This window comes from Perna viridis, chromosome 6 (genome assembly GCF_037379345.1).
Source record: "Perna viridis isolate PV_CMFRI_1.1 ecotype Kerala chromosome 6, ASM3737934v1, whole genome shotgun sequence".
NCBI classification, from domain to species: Eukaryota; Metazoa; Mollusca; class Bivalvia; order Mytilida; family Mytilidae; genus Perna; species Perna viridis.
In genome coordinates, this window is record NC_142450.1 from 12,255,998 (window position 1) to 12,267,556 (window position 11,559).

General features: G+C 33.6%; 1 protein-coding gene across 1 annotated transcript; it reads left to right on the forward strand.

The window, feature by feature from the left end:
- The first annotated feature begins 125 nt into the window (after positions 1 to 125).
- Positions 126 to 11,111, forward strand: LOC148613678 (peroxisomal targeting signal 2 receptor-like). The gene is made up of 9 exons (XM_088587182.1): positions 126 to 303; positions 2,735 to 2,907; positions 3,335 to 3,370; positions 4,363 to 4,440; positions 5,857 to 5,965; positions 7,234 to 7,343; positions 8,245 to 8,358; positions 8,752 to 8,807; positions 9,472 to 11,111. The coding sequence occupies exons 1-9, from the start codon at positions 201 to 203 to the stop codon at positions 9,638 to 9,640; spliced, it is 948 nt and encodes a 315-aa protein (XP_088443308.1). The 5' UTR covers positions 126 to 200; the 3' UTR covers positions 9,641 to 11,111.
- Positions 11,112 to 11,559: the final 448 nt, after the last annotated feature.

Here is an 11,559-nt window from a genome sequence, read left to right on the forward strand (position 1 = left end):
GAGATTCCAAATAATTCATTCGAATATTAATTTACATTTTCACAACTTCCAAAAGGTACGGAATATATATTTCTTGTATTTGATTTGAAATATTTCCTTAATGTGAAAGTCGTAAAAAGTCAATTAGTTCAATATCTAGGACAAAGGAGTCCAAGATGCCCCAAAACTCCGACTACTGTAAATATTGAATATGTAGATAAATGACGCTGCAGACGAAAGGAAGGCATGGTTACTCTGTAGAATTCTCCCCATATTTTCCACATCGACTTGCTTGTGCTTCATCGCAGTACTATGGGATAGCTGGTAAAGAATACAACCTCAACAAGTTATTTTTACTATAGTTTACACCTGTGGACGCCATTGGCGAAAATATTACATTTCCGCGTTGAATTCTCCTTCAATTTAAAGATAAATAATGTCACAATTTAAAATTACATTGTTTCATTGACATCAAAAGGTTATTTGGAGGCAAATCTGGAGTCATTTTGGAGAAAAATGACAAGGGTGAATTCATGTATTATGTACATGTACCAGACCTGTCAAGTTTCATGCATTTTGAGTGTTGATCACACATTTGGAAGCTGATTTGGCAGAATTTTCCTTTGATCTATTGTTTTTTTTGCCTTTGATTTTTTAAACTTTTGCCAAATCTTACACATTTGCAACTTGAAAGCCTTACATTTACTACTCCTACAATATAAGAGGTTGGAATTCAGTTCCTTCATACCCCAACCTCTTACTTCCGAGCGCTATATTGCATAATGCTCGTTCCGCTGTTCCTTGAAATCGGCAGAATTATAGTACACTATTTTCTATGTAAAATGTTTTATACAGTTTCTTTACCATTAGACGGGAGAAGGTGACTAAACTAAAGAAAAGCAATGACCTACCTGATGAGAAAATCCAGCAATCCTGGAAACCCTTTGTAAAAGCAGTTAAAATGAACTTCATATTTGGTTTTTAGCTTTTTGAGTGTGTAATTCCGGTTGATAAAATTACGGATTTTAAAATTTGCGAAACGAACAAAATAACCAATGAATTGCCTTTACCAACTTTAAGTTCGTTTTGTCAAAAGTATATTGTATTCCGTAAAATTATAGTGACCTAATTCAAAATTGCTGGTCATTTTGACAACTGTCTCCATTACAAATATTTTCTAGGTATTTAACAAATATTTAGGATTTTTATCATTCGATTTCCAGTAGGTTAAACTTATGTAAATAAAAGACATAAAGTATTTTAAAACACCTGTTTAACTAATTAACATTTGCGGTGGCTTTCAACATGTCAGATGCTAGAGGTTAGGATGGCACCAAGTCAGAAAATAGCTTGCCAGACAACCTCTAGCATTGCTGGAGTATGCATTTACATGTCTGTGAAGCTTGGTCACTGTCTTTAGTCTAGAATTTGACATTGAAGTGCTTGGACGTATAAAACAACAAAACAGTAATATTTAATCCCAGTTGGTAGTTTTTTTTTAAAGCAGCAATAAAAAATAAATCAGTATGTACGAATATAAATAGGCGTTCTGATGACTGGTTAATTTGGTCTATGATTAGGTGTTCAGAAAGTCTTTACTTATTTCAGGCAATTCTGTTTGATTTTTTGTTGAAACTAATTATGACCCCCCTTTCTAAGCTCAGCTAATGTGAATATTTTTTGACAGCACCTCAATGTGACTAGTGTTGGGGAGCTACATTATTTTTGCTTAACTCTTAATGAATTATACCCACTTGCAATATGACAGGTGCCACTGGCGAAGCACACATGCTTATCCTTCCAGAGCACCTGATGTCACTTCTAGTTTTTTATTTGTGTGGTGTCTTGTTTTCCTTTTCTTCAGTTTTTATGCGTAAACTGCTTCATTCGGTTCATTACATTGTGTATGTTGATCATCTTTGTTTCCAGTGTTCACCGTTAGGCCATGTTTTGGAATTTTGATGTATTTCAATAATCCCACTGCTGATGCTTTGGTATTTTTGTGCAGATATTTGGAAAGCACATCTTAAGTTTTCTAGATTTATTTTTGAAGTTTATAAAGTAAGGAATTGTTTGCCAATGAATGGGGGTAAATCTACTGAAGATGCTGCTATAATGGAGTATTCTTGTAAACTAAAGTTAATTTTAAATATGAATTATAAGCATGCATGTAGGCTTTTCAGACCTTTGAAAACTTTTTGGCCTTTACTTAGATTGAAAAATTGTCCTACTTAAATATGAGTCATGTAACCATGCAACAAGAACACTGATTATTTCTTCTCATTTTGTAAAAATTAACAGTGGTCCGGTTAAGTCCTGCGCCACCCTAATTTGATAGAGGACTACCTAGGAATTTTAATGAGAGGTCCTTTGGGCTACCTAAATTAATTCTTAGTTTTACTATTTCTAAAGACAGGGCCACAAGATAATTTTAGGGACTACCAAATTTATTGATCAGAAAGTCCTTTGGGCTACCTAGCTAGAAGAGTTAGTGTCAAACCCTGCCCTTAATATTTATTCCTTGAGAGACTGTTCATTTTCCATTTATTTTTCTATACAAGAGCCTGTGGTGGTACTAGTTACATGTACATTGTACAATGTAGCAACGTGTCAATGGTGTCAATATCTACAAAATGTATGTAATCATGATACAAGTCAAGTTTGATATGCATAATAAACATCCTTAACATATGTCTTTTTCTCACATGCTTTTTCTCTACACTTGAATTTTTACAACTCTTTTCTTACTTTACAGGAAATGGAACATTATACATAATAGACCAGACAGCTAATGGGCTGGTACCTTCTACAGTTTACGACTGGAATGATGGCTTGTTTGATCTAACCTGGGCAGAGAACAATGAAAATGTTTTAGTAACAGCCTCTGGTGATGGAGGTTTGGTGGTATGGGATATAACTCAACCAAGGGTATGTTCAGGTTCAATGAACATGGTGGTTTTGTGGTATGGGATATTACTCAACCAAGGGTATGTTCTGGTTCAGTGAACATGGTGGTTTAATTGACAGAAAAGGATATAAGTTATAAATCAACTAAGGATATGCTCTGGTTCGATGGTGGTTCTGTGGTGTAGTATATAACTAAATCAAGGATATGTTCAGGTTCAATAAAGGTTTGATGGTATGGGAGATAACTCAATCAAGAGTAGGTTCAGGCTCAGTGAAGGTTTGTTGGAATAGGATATAAGTTAACCAATGGTATATTAAGGTTCATCGCTTGTGTTTTCATGGGTTATAATTCAACCAACAGTATTTTTAGATTCAATAATGATTTAGGGGCACTCAATAGCATGCTTAGGTTCAATACAATTGAACACTGTCATTTTTGTTATTTCAGGGTCCTATAAAGGCATTCAAAGAGCACACAAAAGAGGTAACAGTATTTATAGGATATTTTTCCCCAGTCTAAGTAAAAGTCAGATGATATTGGGTTGTGTGTTTCTGACATATTGCATCAAGCTAGTAAAATTTGTTTTAAAGTGCATTGAGCTCTTAATATGTACCTCTATGCAGCATTTTTTCAAAATCAAACTAAATAATAACAGAACACATGCCAATAAATAAAGGAGACAAAAGTTTATTAAGAATATGCACATACAGTGAGAGCTGTCTAAATCAAACCCTAAATAATCCTGAAACCTGCCTAAACCGTACCCTTTATTTGTAAAACCAGATAGATTTATCATTTTAGTCTATGATTTCTGGTGCTCATGACAAACACTTTCATACTTCTACAGTAAACCTGTCTAAACTGAACCCCTTCTGAATGGTAGAATATGTTTGGTTTAGACAGGTGTTTGATTTATCCAGGTTTAAAAGACATTTAAAATGGTACAAAGGACTTTAAAAAGTGTCTGGTTTAGACAGGTACTATTTTTTATTCTTTTGTATTGGTTAAAATATATTTTTAACTTTGGTTAACCAATTGCATGGTTAAACCAAACCAATTTCAAAGCCATAATGGGTTTGGTTTGTACAAGTGTCACTGTACTATATCAGAAAAACCACATCTAAAAAAACCAGACAGATAGATATATTTATCGTTTTGGTCCATAATTCTGTCACTCATGACAAGCTCTTTCACTAATACAGTGATAACTGTCTAAACGGAACCCCTTCTGAAGGATGTGTTTGGTTTACACAGGTGTTCAGATCAGATGGATGTTTGGTTTACACAGATTTGAAAGACATTTAAACTGGCATGCAATGACTTCAGAAGGTGTCTGGTTTAAACATGTTGTGGGTTTATTCAGTGTTTGGTTTAGACAGGTTTTGGATTTGTTCCATGTTCATTTTAGACAGGTTTCAATATTATACAAATGTATGATATTATTTATTTATTTTCTTATTTTTTAAATTGTTTAGGTATACTCAGTACATTGGAGCCAGACAAGGAGTGAAAACTTAGTTCTGAGTGGGTCTTGGGACAAACTGATCAAATTGGTATGTAAGGTTAGGCCAAAAAAAATAATATGTGTTTTCTGCTACTCTACCTACCCTAGTTTGTTTGTGCCTACCCTAAACATTTAATGGCCATTTTTTATATATCAAGCACAGTTAAAGTCTACATTGTTTCCCCATTAACTCAATGTAAAATATTTTTGAAAAATAGAATAATTCCCCTACTACTACTAGTCAAGTGACATGAAAAGTAAACTAAAGTGGAATATTTCAAACTTTGTATAGTGTGAAGATATGCATCTTCTACACTACCAATAATTTACCAATGACAAAGTAATACATTTCTATTTTGTATTGAAACTGTACTGTTGTAATGACTACTGAAACAGTACTGTATTTTACAAGTGACGTTACAGTACTGCCATTCACAGTAATGTTACAGTACTGTTACTTACAGCACTGTTTCATTACTGAATTTTAAAGTACTGTTCCATTACTGAATTTTACAGTAGGTCTTCAGTACTGTCTTTTACAACACATTTTTAGTACGTGTTATACAGTACATTTTCAGTACAGTATGTTTCAGTAAGTTTTCAGTATTGTGTTTTACAGTATTGCTTCAGTACTACATACTGTGAAAGTGTTTATGGACACCAATTTTCGTACATTAAGGAAGAACTACATGTTTGTGGGCTCTTATTTGGTGGATTTGAGGTTTTCAGTATACACATCAATGGGAATCTCATTTTCATTGGGAACCAAATTTTATGGTTTGGCCCATACACGAAAAGAACAAAAATTGGTAACCCACGAACAATATTACTTTTACAGTACATATAACATCACCCAAATAAATCTAGGTAAATGAAAACATATTGTTTTATCTAAACTGTAAAAGAGTTTCTTTAGATTGATAATAATTTTTATCTATATTGGTAACAATAAAACTGGTCCAGACATATTTTCAGTCTTGTTTTTTCTAGAGGAGTTTACCCTGCTTGTGCACCTAGTCCTTCCTCACAGTTTTTAATAGAACACAGGAAGCTTATATGGTTTCCAGTTTTGTTATATATTCTTTTAATTAAAGCCAAAGTAAATTGATTGCATGTAATTTTTCCTGTCCCCTGACCTTACCTCCATTTTTAATGCTGGCCCTAAACATTTTATTGCCAATTGAAAAAAAATCTGGATTTTTTTTATAGTCGTTCTTGTTATGTTTTCTTCATTTAGAAACAAAAAAAAGAAATGCTTTTGTAAAATAAAATGTTTTACTTATATGTACATACCCTTCCTATTTTTTAAATGTGAAATAGGATTTATTTTGGTCAGATTTGTGTCATTTATGGTGTTTCATCAGTTTTCTTGGTCATTTGTCCTCTGATCATAAATTTTCTGTTTGTGATTCTAATCATGGTCTGATTGGTTTTATTTTAATTCTTTTTTTTATTTTTATTTCAGTGGGATATACATCAGCGGAATTCTTTAGCTACTTTTACTGGACATGATTATATTGTATACTCTGTGAGATGGTCCCCGCATATACCAGGATGCTTTGCTTCAGCATCTGGTAAGTCATCATAATTAAAAAAATAAAACAAAAATTTTGTATTCTACCTAAAAAAACTTATTGTCTTTATTTACAGCATTTTGCATATTTTTTTTACATAATTAGACCTGATCTTTAAATATCAGTACATATAATATTTCAAGCTTTCAGATTTTATAATGGCAGGACAAGTATATCGTATTTAATTAATGCTTTCCAAGGTTCATAGTACCAAGAAAGCAGTCATGGTAAATCCGTTGTAAAAATCTAGTACTTCAGTTGTACTAAGAATGTAAATACTGTGAAAGTATTATTGTTTGTGGGGTACCAATTTTCGTGGTTTTCCTATGTCTGGTAAACCATGAAATTTGGTTCCAAACAAAAAGGGAATTTTCCAATTCGTTTGTTAGATAAAGTTGTTGAATTCTGCGAATTATAGAATCTACAAACTGATAAACTTTTCCTAACCTGAAAATTGATACCCAGGAGTTAAAGTACTTTCACAGTACATGTATATGTTGAAGAGGTAGAAAATCGGTACAGCACAAAGCCAGGAACACTGAAAGAAAACAGAAGGAAGAAAAAGTTACAGTCGTAGAAACTATTAAAATGTACAAGTACATACAGAAAAACAAACAGCACAATTTGGAGTTTTAGTATTACAAAGTTACGCTATTTTATAAGTTCGCCATGAGAAGGGAAGTTTTTGTTCATTTGTTTATACCATATTTAAAGATGTAAATTTTCCCATTCATTACATTCTATTAGTAATTAACTTCTCACTGTTCATCATAGAACCATGGCAACTTTCAATATTTAGATTCAATTATCTAAGAGTAATCAAGGAAACCATGGTTCTAGCAGAAATCAAAAGAAAGTATTCCAGGAACAAAGACCAAACATGAAAAATAGACATACACAACAAAGAACATTAAGTAATTAAAATAATTCATACAAAGTAACAATGCAAACGAGCAACTTGGACCCCACTGAAAACTAGGAGCATGAACTAGGTGCACCGGTAAGGTAAGACTTCTCTGCTTTTCTAGAAACACCCGTTGAGTTGTTCATAAAAAGTCAAGTCTGGGGTAGATGAAAGAGGAAAGGAAAACTATCACACAATGAACGATCAGTTTTCATGGTGCTGAATTCACAAGTTAATGATCTGCAATTGAAATGTTAATTCTTCATGATAAAGTCTCTGAAAAAGGATAAAGTAGCACTCACAAATGCCACCCAGACTTAACTAGCATATTCACTAACAATTAAAATCAATCTATTTGTTACAGGAGACCAAACTTTGAGACTTTGGGATACAAGAAACTCCGCTTATCCAACAAATGTGATACCTGCACACAATGCAGAAATTCTTACCTGTGATTGGTCAAAATATGATCAAGTAAGTCGATGACAAAGGAAAGTGTCAGTCTGTCAGTCAATTGTGGCCAAAACTGTCAGACAAATTGCAATAGCATTGTTCAAGATGATATTTTCTGTTTGACACTTTGTCTGATATATTTGTTACTTTGCACACAGAAAATTACTTGGTTTTGTAAAAGATATTTTGGACCATCATTCTTTAAGAGCCTGCAGGCCTACAAACTGACAAATTGTTGATAAGTTTCAGAATATCTGGTTAAATATGGGGCTATACCAAATATACTTCACTTCCTTCAATGTATACATGTTAACCTTTGGAACAGTTCAAGTGGGAGATTCTCCCCCACTGACATTGTCTCATGTGGGAGATTTTTATGTAAAAACAGATTTTTTATTTAACAATTCAGTTTTTTATTTTTTTTCACAGAAAATATAGTAATTTAACCAAAAAAAACATGCAAAAATCTTACATTTTTATGTGGGAGATTCTTAATTTTTTCATTGATTTTGTGGGAGTCTTCCCCTAACATGGGAGGGTTTACAGGTATGTCAATATTGTCACTCTAACAATGATATTTACATTATATAATATACATGTACACACATTTATGTTATTGACAACTGTTATTAAGCTAAGTTCTGGGTTGTGTTTATCAAAAGTGCATTGTAAGTAAACTGAAAAAATTTGAATAATTATCTGAAGTACATGTATATTTTGGAACAACAAATCTATGGAAAAGGAGAGATTCTACACGTAACAAATCTCAGAGTTTCTTGTTTTCTTTTTCTTAGTGCAAAATTAAACAACTGCTTAAATTTTTACACAGGTTTTAATAAGTAGTAAAGTGTGAAATTAGACACCCTGCAAAAAGTTTTCTGCTACATTGTATTGATCATTCATTAATGTTATATATTTCAAGAATTTACTATACACTGGAAGTGTGGACTGCTCAATAAGAGGATGGGATGTAAGGAACTCAAAAGGACCAGTCTGTGAGCTCAGAGGACACCAGTATGCTGTAAGGAGAGTCAAGGTATAATGTACAAAGTTATCTTGCAAAACATTTTTGTTGAACTGATGTCTTCCCACCATTTCAATGGAAACCTTGCATTTTCCATTCCTACATCCTTTGTGTTAATGAACAGATTTAAATGAGCCTTTATACTGCTACTTCATTAAAGACATTTTGTTAAGTATATGAGTCTGTCCATGTAAAAGTCAGGCAGATCCTACGATATGGTTTGCACATGGTAATTTTATCCCACTGAATTTTTTGTTTCAATGTAATGTTTATATCATATGTAGGTCAAATAATATAAAGATTTTTTTAAAGCGACAATGGATGGCTCGGAAAACTATTTTAAGGTTCCCTAACAAAGCAACTAAATTTAGCACAAAAGTAAAGAGTATGTTCATTTCATTTCAGACATCACCATTTAACAGAAACTTGATATTATCATGTTCTTATGATTTTACTGTAAGGTAAGTCTTATAGAAGACAGTATGTGCAATGGAATCTATATAATCCAAAACCTGTCCAAACCAAATACAGAAAAAAATGAAAACCTGTTGAATCCAGACACTTTTGAAATCCCTTCATTTAAGGAGGTAGACCTATGCGAAGGGACACAACTCTTACAAATCAGTGGAAAGTTTGTATTTACCATTTTATATCAATCTCATGTAAGCATCAAAGTAACTTTAACTGATTTCATTCTGTTTCAAAGGAAAGCTTGAGAGGCTTTTGTGAAATTGAATATGATATGAATATGATACAAACATTTCACTGATTTCAAGAGCTTTGTCCCTTAACCTAGGTCTATCTCCTCATATTGAAAGATATATTGAACCAGGGTTAACTGAACGGTTAATCCAGTAAAGCAAAATGTTTTTTCCTCTGAATACTGACATTTTAACGTTCAATATTCAGACCTAAATGTTGTACATTTTAGATATATATAGAGATAGGCCACTTGTCTTATGTGACCATCATTTTGCTCTCCTTTTGAAGGTAAAAACAGGTTTATCTGCATTTCTTCCTTCCCATTAATTTTTTTTAGGTTTTTTTTAATTTCTTTTAAAAGAGAAAAACAAAAAATGGCCAGTGAGTTCTAGAGACATTATGCATTTTAATTTTTTTTTCCAGAACATGGGACATAACCATTCCTTCACCTCTGGAGACAATAGAACACCATACAGAGTTTGTGTACGGGATAGATCACAACTTGCACAACCCAGGACAAGTAGTTGACTGTGCATGGGATGAGTCTATTAGGGTTTATACTGCCAAATCGTTACTCTCAGGTGTGAACTAGTGGTAAAATGGAGTTTGGTTGAGGCTGTGCCTTATATACTTGGTCATTATTATAGAGCAACCTTCTGATTTGTAAAGTAGGGATGGGCTGGGATCAAATTTGAAATAGGAGTACAGGGTGATAATGTATGGTTAAACAATTCCAGGATGAGTAATTGGGTAAATCTAAGACCGACTAGAGTCCAAAAAAATTAATGTCATGTCAGAAATTATGCTGAAAAAAAAATCAAGAACACAAAATTTGATCCTAGCTTCCCCTAATATAAATCAAATGGTTATTCACTTAGTACAAAATATATGATGTGCCAAATTTTTGTATTCTGATACCAGTAAGCCTTTTTGTATTGTGAGAAATCACCATAATGTCATGATGTGACAGGAATTATTTTATTTCTGTTTCTCCTGTTGTTCTACTTTCACTGACACCTAAAATTTGTAGTTTGTACCGTTGCATCTCAGCTGTTATCTGTGCGAGCTTGCCTGTTGCATACATCGTTCTCACGTTCCAACACCCGATGTTTGTATTGGTTTTTACCATGTTGAGGGCCTCCCTAGTCATGTTGGTAGTCTCCTCTCGGCTTTTTCTACCTACAGTCATTAAAGCTCCACTGTTGGTGCGGTGGGGGCTCTCCTCCACAGTTGTAGATTTTTTCTTTGTTGCTGTTTCCGTAACATATCTTTTTTACAAGTTAGGGTTGTTAGCCCTAAGCTTAACCCCCATAACTTGGAGGACCAGTAGATTTTCTGTAGTGGGACCCTTCCCTTAGATGGATGCATCACCATGCTAACGAGTACCATCTTTACGGATTTTCTGTCTGGGTTTTCTCCCATAGCCTTTGACTGTCCAAAACCTACTACAAGGCAGTAGTGTGATGCTATTTAACCCATAGCTGGATCAAGGTTGATGAGTGCTAGGGCGTATCCACACGCCGATGGGCCTACACATTGCATCTCTAGGGAACTTGATACTCCGAGATCCTCTACAATTTAGCCTAGGATACTAGACCCTAGTTACCGTATGCTGTCGCGAGGAGGCACTGTAGAGGTCTTAGACTGGTAGAGGCTTTGTACTGACAAGAAAGACTTACGCACTCGGCTTTCTTTTCCACCTACAAGTAGGCTAGTCAGCGGCAGTAGTCTTCGACTCCCCCTGCATATCCAATCCCTGTGATAATAATCACTAGCACACTTAATAGGAAGATGGGACATCATAAGTATGTAAGCATAAAGGAATATGATTACTGTTGGAGGACTCAAAATGGAGAAAATTGAATTTAGGGGTTTTACATTTGACATTTAACTCCATTTGTTGCATGAATATTCTCTTAGTGAGTTTGCTAATAGTATTACCTGTAATAAACTCACCCAAAATTAGGTGTCAGCTCACGTGAAGTAAAGTCTAGTGTTAAAACCATTTTATCTCTTAGTGCATTTTTTTTAAGAATTTAAAGTAGAATTAAATATAAAGAAAAGATTGTATTTTCTTTGGCTTGCCTGGCGTCCTGAAAATGTGTTAATCACCGTCCTCCTGGTTTGAAAAATCTCAAAATACATCACGGTTTTATTAATTACTTTCTTGTGCACTTTTATTGTTTGTTTGTTTGTTTGTTTTTTTTTTCATGTCAGCATTTCGCTGTATGATAAATACATACAATTAAAGAACTTAAAGACAACGATTATTAACTCAAAAGTACTAAAATGTAGCACAGTAAAAATTACAGCCATAAATTTTCATGATAAACACATATAAGACTGAAATCGTATCACTAAAAACTTATTTGAAAGTACGAATAACTACAATGATATAGGAAAATTGACATTTGATATACAAAAGCCTGACCAAGCATTTCACGTTCTAGTTTATATAATTGAAGATGATGGAGCATAAAACGAGAATAACACCGCCTGTTCCTTTATCTT

Bases quoted from the DNA above. Each gene is read 5' to 3' on its own strand.
- LOC148613678 (XM_088587182.1), top strand. From the start codon at position 201: ATGACGCTGCAGACGAAAGGAAGGCATGGTTACTCTGTAGAATTCTCC. The intron at 8,359-8,751 runs GTATAATGTACA...ATTTCATTTCAG, and splicing joins ATGCTGTAAGGAGAGTCAAG to ACATCACCATTTAACAGAAA. The intron at 8,808-9,471 runs GTAAGTCTTATA...TTTTTTTTCCAG, and splicing joins TCTTATGATTTTACTGTAAG to AACATGGGACATAACCATTC.